This window comes from Pectinophora gossypiella, chromosome 2, assembly GCF_024362695.1.
Source record: "Pectinophora gossypiella chromosome 2, ilPecGoss1.1, whole genome shotgun sequence".
In the NCBI taxonomy this organism is placed as follows: domain Eukaryota; kingdom Metazoa; phylum Arthropoda; class Insecta; order Lepidoptera; family Gelechiidae; genus Pectinophora; species Pectinophora gossypiella.
Window position 1 is genome coordinate 12,704,826 of NC_065405.1, and position 21,437 is coordinate 12,726,262.

Here is a 21,437-nt window from a genome sequence, read left to right on the forward strand (position 1 = left end):
AGAATCAGAATCATTTATTCAACGTAATTATCATAGATAAATTTGTTCAAGGTCCATTTAATATTTTTCTATATAAGTATGTCATTTCGCAAGGTGTAAAAGAGGTTATTATAAGATTAATTATTACCTAAATTATAAAAATGCCTGGTATTAAATGTGTTTCTCTAGACATTAGATAACTTGTAATGTACATATTGTTTTAATAATAATTTTGATTGAAAATATGTGTTGATGTTGCAGTTTCTTGTCATTTCTTCTCCTCAGCCAGGGCTGATTGAATAATTAATCTTATAATAACCTCTTTTACATAGTTAGCTTCACGTGAGCTTTGAATTTATTTTCTGACAAATTCAAAATACTGTCTGGTATTTTATTGTAAAAACGTATAACATAACCCCAAAAAAGATAAATTTCAATCTTCCATAATCAGGAAATTAATTATTATAAGTACTTATTTACATATTTTAAAATAAATCTAATTATCAAAAAGACTCATCTTTAGTGATCTGCAGACATATTTCCGTTAGGAATCGAACTAAGGACTTCCAGGTCATGAGTGTCAGTCAACTTTTTTTTAGGTTATGGCAATAGGTGCTTAGTGTTGAAGTGTCTAAAGACTGGATCCTGACGCTGTTGTTATTGTTATTGTTACGTCATTATAATGTCAACGTGACTTCACGGTAATGGGCTGAGCTTCGAATTACCAGGTATATATCAGCTTTATAAAATGATAATGTGACCAACGAATCTCAAACTGATGAAAGTGTCATCATATAGGACTGATGAAGGTGACGTAACTCTATTTTTCGCAAGTATGATGCATGTACATGAGCTTACGTCGCAGCTTATATTTACTGGGACGTATCAATAAGTAGCAGTGTCAAGTGTCAGTCTGGCAAAAATACCTGCAATATTTTCTATAATTGTTAATATACCTATAATAGTTTTAATTTACGCAGGACTCACCAGTAAAAAATTAAATTAGTTTTGTAATGTACTTAGGTAGTTTACTCAGAAACAAATATATTTAGATCTAATCCTGATTATGTTTAGCAAAAAATGTTTCTCAGATAGGTACATATAATATACAATTTCGGGTTTATAGTATTGTTAGGATATGTCATACACACATATTGTACATAATAATATAATGAACTAAGACTAATCAATTTAACTCGTGCATTGTTTTTAAGTTTATTATTTACAATTATTTCCGTTATTCACAATTATTAGATATCATTATAAAACTTATTATTGTTTTTATGATTTAATAATTATTCATTCTCTTTTTTGGTATATTTTGAACTAAAATTAGCAACGTCATCAAAAGTTATATGATTTGGCGTAAAGATAAAATAAAAACATTGAAAGTGCAACATAATTAGCCAAATTATTATAAAAAATGTAATTTTAATGGTGCCCCATAGTACGCCGGTCGGCGATTATATCAATGTGGAGTCGGAAAACCGTCACGGAGTGCGAGTTTTGTTTGATGTGCACAATACATCGCCCCTGCGGGGAGTGAATGAGCGGGCATCGTGGACAATAGGAGCGATGTACTGAATGGGCGGCTAGAATGTAGTCACGGGAAAGTAATAAAGCTTGGTTGAATAGCGCGTGCGATTGTCAGCTGTTGTCAGGTGGGGTGTACCCGTACCCGCGTGGTAGAGCCGCGGTCTGCAGTCGGCGCTATGTCCGCCGACCCATGTGCACGTCCACTAAATAAACATATTTTTATTTAAGTAAAACCTTTTACAACAAACTTTATAACTTCACTAATATATCAAACAATCTAAATAAACAAACGTACTAGCATAATAAACTAACAGCTTTAAAATGTGCAAACACGTGGTTTTAATTCCTGTGAAGACCGTCGATTCGGGTGAGTATTTTTATATATAAATATATATTTACTAGCGGTGTTTTAATTGACTAGCCAACACAATTATTTGAAAAGTACTTTTATTAGGCAAGTGACAACAAAATTCTCCTGTAATTTCGGTGGACAATAAAACGGTTTAAGTGTTATTTTTCCGTCATGCGTATTGTTAGTTGAGTGTTTGGTGCAATACGCACTGGCCGCGCACCGTGCAGCGGAAGCAGTGTGTACAGTGGTGGCAGACGGTGGTCATGACGCTCGTGGGGTTCTTGTATTACTCGGCAGCTGTCCTCACCTCCTACTTGACCTTCAGCGGTAAGTTACGGGGTTAATTCTAAATTAGCTCTACAAATTCGTCCTTCACATTAGGCTATAAATAATCATTTGAATTTAAATCATAAGTAGCTGTTGTCGGTTGATCGTTTGTTTTCCTATTCGCGGTCCGGCCAATTGTCTTAAATTAAGAACACATTTGTCCGTGTTAAGAGTCATATGTGTCTATATTAATCGACACGTATCGTCGATAGTCAAATAGTTGAAAGTGGAGGGTGTGAGCGATCGGTGATGGAGTTGTGATTGTATGGGAGAGGAGATGCGGAACTGGCACTTAGCGAACGAATTAATTCCAATCGCCGCGGTAAGGCCGTGCCGCCGCCAGCCAGTGCCGCCCGCCGCAGTGCCGAGTCGCCAAGCCGCGCGCATGCGCACTCACCGCCGCGCCGCTACTCTCTTCCCCATAAAAACATTGCCTAGTAACCTCGTATGTAGTGGACGCTGTAAAGTGCAATATCAATATCCCACGTGTACGATAGCAACCAATCATCATCGAGCCTGATACACACCGCCGACATGAAGTTACCCAAACTAGAACTGAGTGAGTTTTCATACATTTCAGTACCCGTAGCAACTATAACCTATTTCAGTAAGTTATCCCTACATAACAAATATTATGGTAAATTGTACTTCGCTGTAAAACATTCTGTTTCTTGGTAGGTACATTCGATATGGTAGTAATATGTTCCGCGAAATTTATCGCTTGAAATCTCAGTGAATTCAGTTGCATAAGCCGGGAAAGATGTGATAAGAATGTTATGTGTAAGCTAGGGTAATTAAGATGACGGTAGATTGTTGTGAGTGAAATAGGAACTTTACATGTTGTAATTTTATGTTATATTCGACATTCGACATCACACATGTTAATGTTTGTCTACAGAAAAAAAAGAAAATAATTACCTATAAGTACTTATTTTAAAATACAAACGTCTTATGGTACATACATGGCTAAGTTATATTCTTCTTCTTTCATCAAAAAGAAGAGAATACATACTTAAATATACTTACAACTATACATATTTTGCACGTGGCAATTTCTATCACCGATTCAGACTTCATCACAATGCCCCTAAGTAAATGATTTGCAATCACACACATTAAGTTCTAATTACCCCTAGCGGCGCCACCGTTTCGCTTAATCAATTACCAGTACCCACCTTCACTCCTTGATCACCTGTACATCGATTTTTACTATTATCGAGTCCTGGCCAACTCGATTGTCTTATTTATAGGCTGGTAAGTCATCATATTATACACACAATTATATATTTTTTTTACGTGACTTATTGTAGACTTGCCGCAGATGACATTGACTACTTAGCCGGACAATTGGGGAGCGCTGAAGGCTCTCACAATTATAATCGAACACTAAAAGTGATATCAAATAAGGAGTTTTCTGACAATTTGTCTTTTTTCTCCCTGTTTGTCTAGCAGAGTAGTGAAAGCCATCCCAGGCAAATTTCAACAAGTGAAGGCAAAATTTTAAAAATAAAAATTAAAAAATGCATTTTGTCGCTCTATCCGTCTACCAACCTCTGCTCTGACTAGGGGCGTGAATATGTGCATAATGTAACTGATAATTGCAGATTTTCTTCCAGTAGTTAACATGTAGGTACGTGAGAACCATTTTATGGCACCATGTAATGAATGTCATGAACACGCCGTATGTGCTGATAAGAAAATTTGTATATAAAAACTCTACATGTCTTTATTAGTTTATAATAAACCATTGCATATCTTCGTATCCTACAATACTTTAACTGCTTTATATTTAACAAAAAAAATTCAAGTAAGTATTTACACTAACTCACTCAAAGTTAATAAAGTATATGTATGATTTGGAAAACATATTCCACATAAATTGAATCAACTGTTATTGCATTTAATAAATACGCAGATTAATAGCAGTGGAGCAATTCAAAAACATCTTGCCATGATAACACTAATATGCGTACTAGCTGTTACGTATTTAGTATAAATGTACAGGTTGATATATTAAATTTATAAATATGTAGTAGCCCAAAGCAAAGCCAACTTATCAAATATCGTTATGAAATAATTGAGCGTGCAGACAAACCTCGATTGTGAACAAAAGAGAATAAGTCAAACAGCAGGTTTCCGATCGTCTCAGGGTTTCACACATTATGAATTCATTTTATAATAGCTTATCTCACATATTTTACATTGAAACCTCTTTTAAAATTGCAACTAAATTTATATCAACAATTATAATCAAATTTTGAATCTCGAATACATTTTCATTAATCAAAAAAACAACAAAAATTAAGACAAACATTACCAAGGTCAAGAATACTCTAAAAAGGCGAGCATGTTACCTTTGCGACCTAAGATTTTGATGAGAACTCTAATAGCGAATGTGGTGTGTCAGGTTCGATCGTAGTACGTGGAATCCCATGATTTCTGCCTACACGAATGAGAAATAGGCAAGATCTTATTGTAACAAAGAAACGGGGTATTTCCCGCAGGAGTAGACAGAGACAACGGAATTCCACTTACTTCGATCCTGACACACCACTTTCGGTTCTTCCATTTTCATCAAAGCCTTCATGCACGCTCGCCGGTTTAGAATAGTCAAGAGTTCTAAACCATGACTTCGTCTGTCTGTCTATATGTCTTCGTCTTGCCATATCCAGTCCTTGCATACTTTTATAGACATAAAATAATAATAAACTAACAAATATGATTATTATTTGTGTTTAAAAATACTTAGCAGTTATTTAATATTCCCCTGTGTACAGCACGGTCTACCATACATCCGTATTAAAATGTTTCATAGGTCATAATTTTATTGGGTCATAATTATATTGGTCAGAGAAGAACAATTATTATTGGGACTATCCCATGCTCTTATCACTTCAGACGTTGTTAATAATTACAGACGCTGTTAAACACACCGAGTTAGTAAATTTCATGAAATAGATAAGTATTAGTACTTTCCTATACCTAATAGCTATTAGTAGACTTTACGTGTCTGTGTAATACCTCTATAATCAAAATTCGTATCGAAAGTTTAGGCTCGTGTCAAGAGCCTATTGATTTTAGTAGTATCACAATTAGATTGCACCTAGTATTGTCGAAAAGTAGACTAATGACCTAAGGTCTTCGAACCCTACAAAATAGAGCACTAAAGGACTTGACTTGGGTAGGTTGACTTGTGAAATGGTGAGTGGCGACCCTGTCGGTCGGTCATTAGAGGTTTGTAAACGCACGCACTTGTTTCGGAATTCGAGCGACCTGACAGCTCAACATCACTCAATAAAGAGATACGGTATTGTCGAGAGAATTGATTTTAAGAGGAATTATGACAATGATTACTTATATTCGACTTTTAAAATTCATGTTTGGATATAGATATTTGATATCACGTGGTTTCCAGGATTTGTACCCGGTTAATGGCACTATTATCATTATGATATGGAGCCGATGCTCACGACGATGATTGCATGTTACGATACGAGGGTGATTGCATGTTATTTCATTACTTATACTAACCGTAATTCTTATGGCCCAGAATTCCCGGTAATAGGGTAGTTTTTAACTAGTCAAATCAATTACTTTTTTCTAAACGTCAAAACATGAAATTACTATGGAATTTGTATGAAAAAGCAACATGTGACGTCATGGGAAAACGTGGCAAAATGTCGCACTTATTATTACATTTGTCTTCAATGAAAATCATAAATAGGTTTAATGAGAAAAAAAGTTATTTGTCACTTTTAGATCTGTCTTTATTTAGTAATCAGAATTTTATGATTTATCTTTGCCCTAGGAAACTACCCAATTATATTTGCACTACTATTATCTCAATGTCAAGTTTTTGATACGAGTAAATATCCTTTAAAAAAGTTTTCTACGTTACATTATGTCAATTATCTTTTTCATTAGGTTATTCGAACAGCCAGGTGAAGGAGGTGAAGGTTTTGGCGGGAAGAAGAGAGGAATGGCGGTTACTCCACCGACAAGAGCGCAGCTCTTAAATAGAGAGAGAGATTCGAACAGCCAGATAAACGCAACGTAGGTGTCACCTTTCCCTCACCTTACTTAATTTTCACCCTCATGACGAGAAAGGCAAATGAAAACTTGTCATCGTTACTATAGTAACATATTATACATCAATGCGTCATAGTGTGATCGGCGGTAATCAGGCACTTTCCAGGCGACGTTCCCCAAAAACAACACAGATGGCGCTGTTCAGATTTAACGTGATAATTGCCTATTTTCTCATTGCTCAGGGTACATAATTATTCAAAAATAGAATGGCAGAAGCATATATAAAAATAATTGTTGCTTAATATATGGGTTAAGTACGTATTATGTTGCTATCTTTCTTCTCTTTATTTTGATCAGAGTGTAATAACAAGGGTCATCATTTATATCCAAAAACAAAGATAAAAGAGGCATATGTCTGTTATCCATGTAATTAGAAGGTTAAACGAAGACAAAACTGTACAGTGCCATCTAGAGTTTTTTTGGGGAACGTAGCCTGGGAAGTCCCTCATTCAAAACTAAAACATATATATATATAAAACATATATATATAAAACATATATATATAAAACATATATATATAAAACATATATATTGTGTCTAAAAAGATCGAGACTTAAAACTACGGCGTACCTACAAAGAACCTTGTAATTTCTACAAAAGCAATCATCGTCATGATGAATAGTAGGTCAACCCACAGCCTATTAGTGCTAATTAATAATCTTGATCCACTAGACCGACTAGACGAAGCGTCTCCAATGATATGTACGTTACACATCTTGAATACATTACGAAGACAGTTAGACGACTCCCAGACAGTTCCGCTACTATGTTGCATACAAAACGCTCGAGTCGTTGCAATCATCGACCTAAACAAAATGTATATGACCCTTGCTTCCGTCTGATTCATGTTATTAGCCATTGGTAAATCCCTTCAAACCAAAAAAAGTTCTTATTTACTAATACATATTCAAATACCGGCTAATCCTTTAGCTAGGGTCTAATCCAAGACGAGTTAGTGTAGCTAATTTTGATTTTACCCGACTGCGGTGAAACAAAAAGGAAGGTTATATGCTTGACCACTATGTAAGTATGCCTATCTGTCCTAAGAGTTTGCTTATAATATTGCACGTCGCCGGTGTTTTATGAATGAAAACACATGCTTGAATTTAGAAATGGACTGTAATATTGTAAAATTATTTAAATTAACAAAAGGAGCAGAAACACCCTGTCGCCATGATATTAAAAGGGTTAAAAAAAAGAAAAACGCGGTGTTGCCATAATACAAAACATACATTTTAGTATGTACTACAGACTTATCACGGCGTTGGCATATCCCTTTAAGGTTATAATTAGTTTTTAAAGTGCCCTCCTATATTGCATAAGGCATTTGGATGGCAAACCTCATAATTCTAAGCCACTTGCAGCGAACGAGTACGATAAGCTCATTTCCAACTGGCTCTCTAGAATACTCTACATCATGACACAGCTTATATCATTAACATGTTTACTATTTTAAAATGTGCACAAATGTTAGGCTAATGACCTAAATGGCTAGAATGGCGACCTTAATGCGATCATTGCAAATGTAATTGACTCTCCCAAAAATAGTTCCAAGGCACCAATTTTGTGCACAATGTAAATTACTTCCTCGATACATCCTTGAAATTGAAATTTGTTATTGATGCTAATGGTATAGAATTTTCCTTATAATTAAATATCACTGCTAAGCACATTCTCATGTATATTGGAAATTGTGAATCATTTTTTACACTAGCGCATTCCAAATTAGGGAGGATTCTGAACAAATAACAAACCGCTTTTTCCATTATATAATGTACCTCTCCTTCGATTTACTTATTTACGGGTGAGAGCCTTCAACGCTCCCCATTTGCCCGGCCAAGTAGTTAAAACCACCTGCGGCAAATATACAATAAGTCACGTCAAAAAAGAACCTTCGATTTACTTATTTTCGGCAGCGTATTTTTAAGTAAAAAAAGACAAAAAACTGTCTATTATCTGTAAATCTATTGCGCCTAACTTACCCTTATATGATTGATGGGTCATGACATTTTTGTAGCTTTCAAAACAAATAGCAACTATAAGGTCAAATCTACTTATCGGCTACAAGCTGTGGTCCGTCGGAGGTCCGTGTTGCACTATGGCTACGAGGGTCGAACAATCTTGTCAGTATTCCATAGGTACCTAACTACTTTTGGTGTAAGTATTACGTGTAAAATTTTGCTTTAAATTTATGTTCGATGTCATAACAGTTACTTTAATCCGGTATTTTTTTCGGAAAAATCTGTCAAAATGTATGTGCTTTTAATTATTTTTTTTTTTTATTAAATAACCTATTTCAAATACAACACAAATTATATTTTTATGTTAATACGTTTACCCACACAAATTCATATTTAATCACATTAGCAATGACAATAGAGTTGAATGACTTTTACTGTGTATAATTCCTATTTCTTAATTTCTATCGTATACCTAAATCTGAATTTTGCAAAATTTATAGTCAAGTAAAATACCATAAAATACATTAATAATTATAAAATACTGCTGATCTGATGATTTCACATAAGGTGCAGTGAAATTACTTCAGTTTCATCACTTGTGATATAATGTTTTAATATTACATCTTACATGACATTTCATAAACATCCTCATAGGTACCAACACTGTTTAAAATGAAGTAGGTAATCTAGGTTATAAACGCAGGTGTACTATTGTTAGGAACTATTGCAGCATCAACAGTGTTCAATTAAAAGTCGATGGACATTGAACTCCATTTGAACGGTCGTCTCATATTGACCCTAAGATGGGCAGCAATTCACTGCTCGATAGGTTAGGGACATGCATGATCGATTTAGAGTTGCCTACTCACACGTTTTTCTACTAAAATACCGTTATTTTTTAATTCATTTCGTCAACTATAAAACTCTAAAACTAAAAAAATATTCATTTAAAGAAAAATCTAATAAAATATTTCAAATAATAATTTACTTTGTCACTATTCAAAATATATAACAAGTCTGCAGAGGGTTTGTCAAATAAAATTCCATTATTATTCCATAATTACGCGATATATTAAAAATGAAATATACAATAAAAAAATAAGATATACATAATTTATTTATTTATTTTAAATCTTTCGCTCCTCATAATGTTTGTTATAATGCTCTTCAAAAAAGTGACGTTTTATAGAAGTGTAGATTAAATTAAATAGGTAGGTACGTCATGTTGCGTTGACCAAATTGTGAATGTGTTGTGTGTCAAATGCACAACAATTAAATGACAAACACTCGTTTTAGATCAATCTCTACTTTTACCAACTTATGCCGGAAACTCTTAAGATTAGCAAGTCAAATCTAAGATTTACCAGATTTCGGGCTTTTGCAGTAACACATTCATAAAGTAATTTACATTAAGTTTGGTTTAATACAGAACGAAGAATAATGCAAGAGTTCTGGTATAATTTTGTTTCAAAACTTTGCTTCTTTCTACTCAAATTCATGGGAAGGATTTTGTACAACAAATAAATTCATTGGAAGGATTTTGAGTAGGTGGCTAAATAATAAAAATAATTATCTTGTTCTTCAGCATTTAAAAGGTTTCAATTGAACACGATGGTACGCACAAAATTTTATTTTTGTACGTCCATTTTAGTTTTGGTCCATTCTGGTCAATTTATCTCAAAGAATAATTATTTTGATTTTAATAACAATTTGTCAAACAGTTTCATAAAAACCAAACAGAGGCCTCTCCGCATGAACTTTAATATAACTACTATAATAATTGTGTTTTACCTACATTATTTTACGTAAATGAAGTAAAATGATGACGTGTTTGTTATCATCACCAAGTCAACAATGACACCTGCCAGGGTTATTGCGATTTATATCGCGGAACCGCTCATAATAGCTACATCCTACACTCATTCATAGATTTCATTATAATTATATACAAAGCCCAGCGACAAAATCTTTCTACTGTACAAACTATGACAATCGTAGAATATATAACATGTTTTTATTTAATGTACTTGAATAAAATCACGTCTGCAATTCCTGTTCGGAAAGGTAAACGTTCTTGTTGAGTAAATCTATCCTGTTAGAGAGGACGTTATTCTGATTCATTAAACGGTTTTATACCTAAACCTTTTAAGTTACCTAGTTACTCGTACGAACTTGTAACGAAAGTGTTAATTTCGTCATAAGTGAAATTCTATGCTCAATCAAGTGTGGCACCATATTAGGTTTACACTTGCTTGTTTATAATGGCTGTGACTCACGTCGGCGTTTTTAAGGCTGGCCGTGGACTGACCGAATTCCGCCGACTAGACATATCACATGCCACCACGTGTGAGGTAGTGTTGCTTCGTAATCGGTGTTAGAGTATCATGAACGGATCATTATACATAAACAGGCCTTGTACGTCCTGCTACTGGGTACACTGCTACGAGTACCACTAGTAGGTACTAGCCCACACCGGTCTGTCCGCCTCAATGAGATGGGATGTTCTTGTGTACCAGGAAACTCCACTGCGCTGCGGTTTGATGTGGTACGTACCTACATCGCACTTAGCTCTTTGTATACCGAACTTGAGTTGAATCTTACAAACTACTTTTATACGACCGAAAGTTCGACATCGACCGAAGAGAAACATTGTCACAATTTCATTTGAGATACCAATATGATTCTTTTATTGATTTAATTTAAATACTTCCTAAGGTGGCAGAGGGGAATCCCTTACCTATAATAAATGTAATGTCAACTTGGGTTTCAGATTCAGCAAGTTCTAGTTCTATAAACAACAATGACTATTACAGCAACGTCATAAATATCGGGGAGTACAGTAACTTTACGTAAACACGAGTATCTGAGCTATGTGCGTACATACGTAGGAATACCAAACAGTATAGTATAGCTAATCTGGATCGACGCTTTTTTATCAAACTTTGAAATTTATTTTCGCTATGCGGTAGATAAGTGCAATCGCACGTACCCTTACGAGACTAGAAAGGCTTATCGAGCTCAAACGTAGTATGTTTTGTTTTGGTTTTAAGAAAAGTAACGTCACTTTTATGCCGCATTTCAAAGTAAAAACATGTACTCTCTGTAAATAACTTTACCACATTTACAGTTCGATTAACATAAAAACTAGAAAACATCAGATCTAAACCTCGACCTTTAAACTAGGCTTATCCGATGCCGTCATGATAATTATGTAGTTGCATTTAATCTGCACAAACAAACATTTACGTAATATATCGCACGTTGGAACACAATCATAAGAGTAGAGGGGTCACGACCTTTAAACGCCGAACTAAGTAATGAATGATCGGTGGAGATAGACCTATTACGGGTTAACGACCGGATTCTTTATTCGGATACGTATCCATGAAATGAATTTTGAAAATTACTTTTAAGAGGAATTGTTTCAAAGTGACCATTCTTACAACTTATACTACACCTAAATACCGAAATTTAAATAGCTACATACTTAAATGCATAACAAAACTTCTAGACATATATCAAGTTTCCTAATGTCATAAATTCATCATCATAAGTCTTCACACGTCTACATAATATTACATTTAGTACTTATCCATTGGTTATCAGCAAACAGGCTAAAAATAAACAAAATTGACTTTCGTAACATATACGAAGAAATACCTACAGTAAAGATATACAAGACAGGCAGAATATAAAACTAGCAAAATCGCAGGTGTACAGTAGTTAGTTGTTTTAGTATTCTAAGCGCAGCCAAAACCCCAGACACCTAATATAAACAGTCTAAATATCCCAAACGGAAACTGGGTCAGATACGTCACAGTTTATTTATTTTATGAACAAAAATAGTGTCTACATAGCACTGACACGATTACTCTATGCTAGTTGCAAGAACTAAAGTGTTTCCGCTATAAATTCTAGGCAATACTATACATTTTGCCTATGTGACTTCGATGAAGTTTACTGGTTTTTGAAATCAAGTCATTGACTCATTGATGGGCTAGTCTAATCAATCCGGGGACCTTACCTAACGAATCAATCATTGCTATAGAGTCTTATCAGGTTTACTACTAAATAGTCATTGACATTCAGACAGGACAGTCGGATGCTCAACCTTGATTTCATCGATCCGTTAAATAAGTAAGTACTAAAAGAAATCAATAAGCTTAATTATAGAGACGTACACTTATAACACTGAAAAATCGAGACATTTATTAGGAACGTGATTAAAAAGTAGAGTTTAATGCGCCGAGAAATGTTCTGTCTGCAACACTTAGGAATTTTGTTTTCTACGGTGTAATATAAGGTTAGTTACTATAGGAAGTCATTATAATTCGCTCACCACATCAATGCCCACCACAACAACGATCCGCGACAGATATTTAGGAGTCGTTTTCGCCGAATACGGTTTGGACGACATGATGATGATGACTTATAATTATAAGTTCAACGGTTTTCAGTCAAGTGCAATCATAGAACAACACGGACCCTCGACGAAGTGAAATACTGCCAACATCTCTCATCACCTCAAGACTCGTATGATGACAGCAAACTTTAGAAAAGATTACAAATAATTTAAATTACCCATCTCCAATTTTTGGTAAACAAAACCATGTCCAATGTTAAATAAAATATCGTTGAGCTAATGTAGTGACTGACTGAGAGTTGTTGTCATGTTATCATGATATGTAATGATGTTCTCAATTAATTGCGCTGAATGCGCACATTGTTTGCGTGTGCCAGCGACAGCATCTCGTGGCCACATGTTGCATACGAATTATAACAGGACTGTATTTAGAAAGGACCATATAGTAGAGTTAATGAAGGGACTTCCTTTTTATTTGCCAATGAAAGTTCTGATTAATTTTATAATACCGAACCGCCGGCCAGCTTTTGTCGAGAGACACATAAAGCTGTCAGTCTCTGTAAGTATCTGCCTGACACACGTCAGAAGTCGTCGGAGACCTTCCGGCAGATTGGAAGTATTGGAATTGACAACTGTTTTGTTAGTTTATCTACAAATATTTCATTTCTCTCGCTGTCTGGGAGGAAATAATTGTTGAATGTTTCATCCGTATTGCTCTATGTTCACAACAAAAACAATCTCAAGACATTTATTTAAAACCAGTTTAAAAGTAGCAAAAAGATCTTACTGTCTTATTGTCCTTTTCACAATCAAACTGACAAATGTCACTTCAAATCCTGTGCCAGTCGTACAGCTTGTCATTGAGCTACTTTGCTATTTCATTTATGTAAAATACATAGCGTACATCAGTGCTACGCTCGTAAATGTCGAATAATAATGGTTGCAAACGTTATAGTATATTGTAGTGATTTAAGTCATTGTAGTCATCAAAGAGCATTGTAAATGTAGTTATGTTGTAGACTTGTAGGCCGTGACTGAAACTGATCAATGCCAATGTCGCCAGTGATAGTGCCATACCACCACTACCACAAACCTTTGGTCCGTAATTCATATATATTTAAAGTACGTAATGTACGATCCGCATGCAAGATTATAAAAAGTAAGTGTGTTGTGACATCTGATAACACAACATCTCTATGTAATTTTTAGAACACTCAACCTACAAACTAAATTTAGATCGGTCTAACAAAAGTGGAGAGAACATTTTAATCGAATTAGGTTTTATAGATGCATGACGCAACTGTTCGGCAATAGTTGCAATTAATAAAAAGCTAAACGCTTGCTATGCTCTTCGCATTGTTTATACGTATATTTGGAATTTGACTTATTTTCGTGGTGAAAGGATCAGCCAGCCAGGACATTTCCCCAAATTGCACAGAGTGCGGTAAATTTCTATGGTAAAGTCAATACACTAACATAAGTAACAGACTTACTCATATTACGGCATTCTTAGAGCAAATGGTTACTTTATTTCATGACACAACTCCCTCTTTCTCCCATTAAGTTGATATTGACGACGTATGTTTGTTCACAGCTCTTCAAAAGAAGACGTGCAAATCCGCGCTGCTGGTGCGGCTGTGGTCGGCCAGCAGGCGGGCCCTTAACCTCGAGCACTCGCCACCGCATCAGTTCGCCTGCTGCCAATGGCAGACCGGACATAGGCCCGCCACGGCATACCTCGTCTATAGGTACATTTACTATATCACATTTGTCTGCAGCAATAATACTCATAACATATTATACATTAATGGTCTGCAGTGTCATTATGATATGCAAATAGCATTTATCAACGTATCGGCCAAACTGGCTTTATTCTTATCAAGGATACTACTTCTTACACATCGGTATGAGTATGAGATTTTAAACATTTGATTGCATAATGAAGACATTCAGAAGAGAGTTTTATATTTGTCTTCGAAATAGTACCTCTAGTGATGCAGTATACATGCTAGGTCTTTAGGTATCATGAAATTCTAATTATATTATTGTATCGTTTTATATATTTTTAAGTAATTCATCTAGTGACAAATTATACAGTAAAGTGAAACTACTCGTCTGTTTACAGATGGCTGTTGTTTATCTCGGTAGTTACAGTCGGCATCGCAAGTTTCGCGTGCCAGCACCTGCCGCGAGCGTACAAGGGGCCCGCGGTTGAGCTCAACTACTTCAAATGGTTCATCTACTTCACCAACTGGGGGTTCATCTTCATCGCCCTGCAGTCCGGACTCGCATTAGCCGTTGTTCACACCTACCGATCGGAGAAGACTTTTAACATCTGTAAGAATATTTTCAATAAGTGTTCGAATTTTTACTTCTAGCCTGACCAAAAATAAATAGGTATTATTCCTAAGGTTAATATTGCCCTATTCATTGCTAAGTATAGTAAGGCCATTATCTTAAAAGTTATGTGAGTATGTGTTACGTTACTCGATTTGTACGTCATACTCGAGGTATAAGCAACGTGGAATATCTCTTTATCTCGTTACTTCGGAGTCTACGGTCTTTTACCTAATTCTACGTCTCTTCTAGATATACCTACATTGTGCAATCAGTGTTGTAACATTGCTAACATTTTTTAACAAGAATCTTGTTATTGTCAAACATAGTTCAAGCCACACAGGAATGTTTTGACAAAGTTGATAAACAAATCAATCAACTGAACAACATGACAATTTTTTTGTTAGTTGTAATTAAATGGGCACTGTCAAATAAATGGTAAATGTACATTAATTTAAGCTATTCACGTACGATATTAAATGGAAACCCGTGTGGTTGGATAGAACCACAAAGCCATTAGACAAACCCCATTTTCTGTAGCCAAATTTTGTATTAAATTTGTTCCTATACACAAACATATAAATAGATTTGTGATAAACTGTATCCGTTCATCACGTTACACACGAAGTGATCTAAAGTGCATGAATATATGTATGAATATATTGTGTGAAAGATTTTTTCCTCCGAATGAAACAAACTTTAACTACTTAGATACTACAGTTTCAAGAACTCAGTGTGAGTTTAATGGGCCCCAAACAGTTTCCGCCAATGCGCCTCACGCGAATCAATTAATCTAGACAGTCGGGCGCGTGTCGTCGTAAATGACAATTTTGCTTCGGAGAACGTCCTCTGTGACATGCGAGCACGTGCTTTGTTCTATCAATTTTTATTTTCGTCCATTTGAAGACAGAAAAAAACGTGCGCCAATTTTCGTTGATACCAATAGCGTCTAGCAATTGAAGATCACACGACATTGTCGCAAGTCGTTCAGTCAAATCAATTCACGAAAATTTATAGATAAGTAAGTAACGATTATATAAGTACAAATAAATTGACAATCGACAGCCAATTTGTAAGGACTTTTGCATGCGAATTTTGATACAATGATACGAAGCCCCACCCACACATTCGACATTCAAGTATACGAGTATGTTGAGACGTCGCAGGTCGCGCCCTGTTGATTGATACAATTTCGCATCAATTAAGACCGCCCGACAGATCGCTGTCCATTGCGACTTCAATTATCCTTATTGGTTCCTCATTCCGCCTTTGACGTTTCCAACCGACCCATATGATCAATTATCACAAATAACTCAATTGACCTAACACATGTTTATGTACGAAAGTTTTTACAGTGCAATATATCATCATTAGTACGCAGCTAACCGCTATTCTGACATAAAATATTCCATTCGTTGCTACCAATCTGTTCCTATTAAGTTTTGGCCATCAATTCAAATAGCTTCTTAACGTATTGCTACTTCCAGATAGGTTAACTCTATATTGCAATGAGTGAATGCTTTGATAAAGTTTCTTCTACTGTTGTTTCTTTCTGTCTGATATAATATTGCAATGATATAAACGGGAATGAACCACCTAATCAAGTACAAATTAACATTTATAACCAATTGTTAAATCTTCATTGACAGTTCGCATCAATACGTAGACTTCGAACTGCGAGTTAACGAGTTTAAAAGGCATCATATTTTATGGGTAGTTACATACTCTGGGACCTGGGTATAAAAGACTATACGTATATAAAAGACTAGAAGAATTTTGAAAAGTAACATTATGTTTATCAAAGCAGCCCCAGCGGAGCAGGTGTGTTGTAGGAAGATTTCAAATAGGTAGGTAACAGAATGATCAGTATTCACTATATTCTGTCGAGTTTTGGCTGTATATTTCTTGATAGAGATCATTAGTAGTATGTATGGTGTATCAGCTAGTGGCCGTAAAGCACCCACTACCAACTGTCACTGGAACTGCGTGGAAGTGTGGTGGTGGTATGCTCCTGATTGAGAGGAGGCCTGTGCCCCGTAGGGGGTGACTATAATATGTTTATGTATGTCATGTTAAATATGTGTGTTAACAACTGTATTTTCCCCCTTCAGCGGGAGAAGACGAGGAGTGTCCGGTGCCGCGGCGCGCGCGCACCTCGCTCCTATGCCGCGCGTACTGGCTCGCGCACATCATCGCCACGGACCTCGCGTTCGTTATCACGCTCGTCTACTGGACGCTGGTACACGACCCAAGTATGGCATCGCATTTTATATCGTTATTAGAGCAATAGTGTCTAAAAAACGAACTTTAATTATTTTAGACTATTTGCGTTATATATTACGTGGATTTCTTAGAACTAAAAGAAATCTTATTGGTTTCATGAGTTTGTATGATTTTGTTATTGTGTAAGTATATCTATATCTCGTGTGAATCGTGAGGTCAAGGTGTCAGGGTTATTATTGAGCCGCTAGAGGCCCCTGACATGTCAAATATACAATAACAACTAAATCACTGCTATTATCACTTTCAGAAATCCACGAAGTAAACGCCCTGAACCTGCTAGTCCACGGCGGCAACTCGTTAGTGATGTTACTAGAGTTGGCGGTCACTGCGCACCCGCTCCGCGCCGCGCATGCGCTGTACGGCGCCAGCGCGGGTATGGCGTATGGCGTCTTCAGTGCCTTCTACTGGGCCGTCGGCGGCACCGACAGGATCGGCCTGCCTGCTATATATCCTGCGCTAGACTGGAATAAACCTGGTGAGTGCTCCCTAGGTCGTGTTCGGAAACTTACAAAAAAGGCAAACTTAGTGCCATATAAGCACGTTCAAGATCTCCTCACTTTATTTTCTTGTTGTCAAGCAGGCTGCCTGACTGTCGGTACGTACCGGCTCCCGTATTATGCATTGTAGTTCTCATCGTCGCTAACAAATTGACAATTCCGGAATAAAATAGACTAGTTGAGCAAGCCGGATGCCGCTGACTTCACTAACAAGCTAACAAAAAGGGTAATTTTGTATTGACTGGTCATATGTTTGTTCACACAGAAATATTAAACATCAAATTAGAGGCAAGGCAAGAAAATTGCATATTGAACTATATGATAATAATTTTAAAGCCATTCACATATACCGCTATGTTAGCTAGCATAAATCATTATAAAGCCTTACCTATTGTAGCATCATGTGATATGGTGTTGTACCTGGTTGCAGGGTCGGCGTTCGGGTTCGTGGCGCTGTGCGCGGTGGTGCTGGTGTCGGCGCACGCGGTGGCCACGCTGCTAGCGGCGGCGCGCGGCCGCCTCGCCGCTCGGCTCAACCCGGCGCGCGCGCACTCCGACCGCCTCACGCTGCCCACACACTGAGGGCACAGGAAACGTCTCTAGGTTATGTTATTAGATAAATTAATCACACTCTCTCTCTAAACCCAAAGACGGGCGTCGGGCGACGGGCGGGCATCGTCCTCGAAGCCTCACACAAAATGTAATCGTTTCGCTTTACTCACCGATCTCTCGTCAACACTGCCACGACATGACATTAGTTGTTTTACAATAAGATAACTGCAGCTTTCTGTTTTAAGGACGGGTCTATTGTGGATTAAAATGAGGTTATTCCTTATAAGTTCATTCCTCGATAGCCAAAGATTTGATAATATGCAATATTGTAAGCAATTAAAGTTATAAATGCCATGCATTTTACGGTTGTATAAGCTATGTATGAGATGCAAACGACAGGTTGTAACCTAAGAACATGTTAATTTTGTCTTTATTCATAATTTGAGCTGACAATACCTTGCAAGAGTGAGTAACACCAAGACTTACAAGAGAACTCTACGTAACATAACTTAGGTACGACACGAATACAAAATGTTATCATTGTGATATTTATGAAAGAATAACGATTGAACGCGGTATTATTAAAGGTGCTTGTCATTTCAGTTGAGACTCTATAATAATTATTTAGTTGCATTTTACTTATAGCATGTATTAGAATAATAAAATGAATAATCAATATAATATTCAAAACACTGAGTGTAAATGATAACTATGATATTGTGCGTGTATAAATTATGGCTGTAGGAGTCCCTAGAATTAGGTTTCATTCGGCACACATTACACGCCATGTGGTGTATTGTTTCCCGAACCCAATTTAAGGGATGTGTGGATAAATATTGCAACGTTGAATGTATTTTATGTAGCTATAGATAGATTTACAATTAAATTGAAAATAATAGACGTGGATCTTATATTGTAGAGTATGTATCTCGTTAGTGATACGGATTTAGGCTGTTATTAACAACTATATTTGGTTACCAGTGATTTTACAATTTACTCGACTAGTGTGGTTTTAAGACGTATCATTTATTACCTTAGCATTTAAATATATGTAAGCTGTTTCGTACAGGTATGTTTTGAAAGGCGACTCTAGCGATGAAGGTTGGATACTTGACATCATATATTTTATAATAACTTTCTAAGGTTTTTCGCTGCCGAGTTAACACAAAAGATATTACTGTGTGTCTTATTCTGTCAATTGAAAGCTCAACAGGCTCAATAATAATTATATTTTCATCGAATTTCATGCTGTATGAGATCACTAATAAATTAGAAAGTTTATAGAATCGTTAAAATTATCAATGTTTGTAAGCAATAATACTATGTAGATAAATGTGCTTTTCTGTACAAGTGATGCGCAAAATCATTTAATATAATACTTAAAATAATTGCTTGTTAGTTGAACAATTGTCGTTTTGTTGACTGATGAAGTCATAGCAATACGGGCCTCCGGAATCTGCAAGACGTCTTGTGATTGTACAAGTTGTCAATAGAAACATTTATCGATATATTGGATTGGAATCGTTTAGGGAAATAAGGTTAAACTATGGTAACAAAGATGATTATTATAGCAATCAATACAGGGTGTTAGTGACATTGTACCGAATACTGAGGGGGATGATTCAGACCGTGATTCTGGGTTAATATAAAATGGAATTTTCAGCCGCAAAATTCTACTCAGAATCATGATCTGAATCATGCCTCAAAGTTTTCGTTACGATATCACTGACACCTGTATATATTGTAATAATTATAATTTAACAAAATTACTATTTTTTATATGACTACATGAACGTGAGGCTGTTTCAGTGTATGTAGACTCTTTTCTCTTTGATATATTTATCGATAACTATGTACAATCCGGTAAGCACTATCGCTCACTGACAAGATCAGTCGATAGGATGATGATAATCGATAGGATACAAAAAGATGCTAATATACAATAATGTGCAAATGGACAGTGGTGACGACGCCGCTCCCCGTGTTGCTCAAAGAATGAAGGTAGATCAAAAAATAACTTTACTTTCTTTACCTACTGAACAATATTGTGTATTGAACCACAGATTTTTATTTGAACTTCTTCCACAACATATCCTTATCATCATAGTGATGAAACAAAAAGCCTGTGTTTATTATGTTAAAATTATTCGTGACTTTAGGACTTTAGGTCCTGGTTTTTATGTTTGTTCAATGACTCTCGTAGCTTATATTCAACATAAACCCCTTTGTGTGATAGGTAGAGGCACAAAGTGTTCTCTAAGACAGTATTTTTTGCATTTATTAGTTCACAGTCAGTCGACAGAGTATTATTAATTATTTTCTCCAAAGGCAACCTTTTTGAATTATAATAATATTGTACGAATAATTTATAATATGTAGGTATATGTATAATTAATTCCTATCTATAATTGTATTGTAGGTGACTCGTGAATCTATTGTCGACTGTCAATTGTGATCTGTAGTAATAATGAAATAATTGTTCCTAGCTTAGGTATTATTAATTATGTTAGGGTGATTTACTGTGATGCAGTGATTGTTATGTCACACCGTAAAACCTGTGAAATATTTAAGCAATAAAATTATATATCGAATTAAATCCTTGTCGAAAATTATTTATTACATATACCTACATACCCAAAATCAAGAAAATTACCTAATCGTTCTAAGGCGGACATGAATTCTTTAAGTATGAAACTCGCAATTGCATTTCAAGACGCCTGATCGGATGTGAATATATGAAAAACACTACGAATAAATTTTCAAGCATTGCTCAGTATAAAATCGACGGCGTTTCCGGTGTCCTTCTAGAATGTGAAGCAATTTTTGATACTTACCCTTCAATTCCAGTATTGGTGCATCGATGTTTTTGTAATGTAAGAATTTGGTAAACCTGGGCACCACGTTTTGAAATGAACAGCAGTAAATTCGCTATTGGGTTAATATCCTATAGCAGCAAGTTTCTTGGTGCATTCGACGTCCATCCAATAATATATGATTCCATATTAATATTTTGTTATCTGTGTGTCTTTTCTACACTTTATATATGTAGATTTGCCCTGGATTGCCTGGATGGGCTGACAAAAAAGATAAACAATTTGATGAAGAGACAATTTCCATGATCCAATAACAAAAGTAAACAATTTAAACTATTTCTAACCGAA

The 21,437-nt window shown here is 35.8% G+C and overlaps 1 protein-coding gene across 3 annotated transcripts; it reads left to right on the top strand.

Annotated features, from left to right (window-relative positions):
- The first annotated feature begins 1,699 nt into the window (after window positions 1-1,699).
- LOC126374826 (protein rolling stone-like) lies at window positions 1,700-20,843 on the top strand. 3 transcript variants are annotated; one of them, XM_050021564.1, is made up of 6 exons: window positions 1,700-1,882; window positions 14,202-14,355; window positions 14,733-14,944; window positions 17,056-17,196; window positions 17,475-17,702; window positions 18,155-20,843. In XM_050021564.1, exons 1-6 carry the CDS (start codon window positions 1,837-1,839, stop codon window positions 18,304-18,306), a joined length of 933 nt encoding a protein of 310 aa, XP_049877521.1. In that variant the 5' UTR covers window positions 1,700-1,836; the 3' UTR covers window positions 18,307-20,843. The 3 variants fall into 3 exon arrangements, with proteins under 3 accessions (XP_049877521.1, XP_049877512.1, XP_049877530.1); XM_050021555.1 differs by lacking the exon at window positions 1,700-1,882 and adding an exon at window positions 2,097-2,194; XM_050021573.1 differs by lacking the exon at window positions 1,700-1,882 and adding an exon at window positions 2,574-2,753.
- Window positions 20,844-21,437: the final 594 nt, after the last annotated feature.

Bases quoted from the DNA above. Each gene is read 5' to 3' on its own strand.
- LOC126374826 (XM_050021555.1), top strand. From the start codon at position 2,131: ATGACGCTCGTGGGGTTCTTGTATTACTCGGCAGCTGTCCTCACCTCC. The intron at 14,356-14,732 runs GTACATTTACTA...GTCTGTTTACAG, and splicing joins ACGGCATACCTCGTCTATAG to ATGGCTGTTGTTTATCTCGG. The intron at 17,197-17,474 runs GTATGGCATCGC...TATCACTTTCAG, and splicing joins GACGCTGGTACACGACCCAA to AAATCCACGAAGTAAACGCC.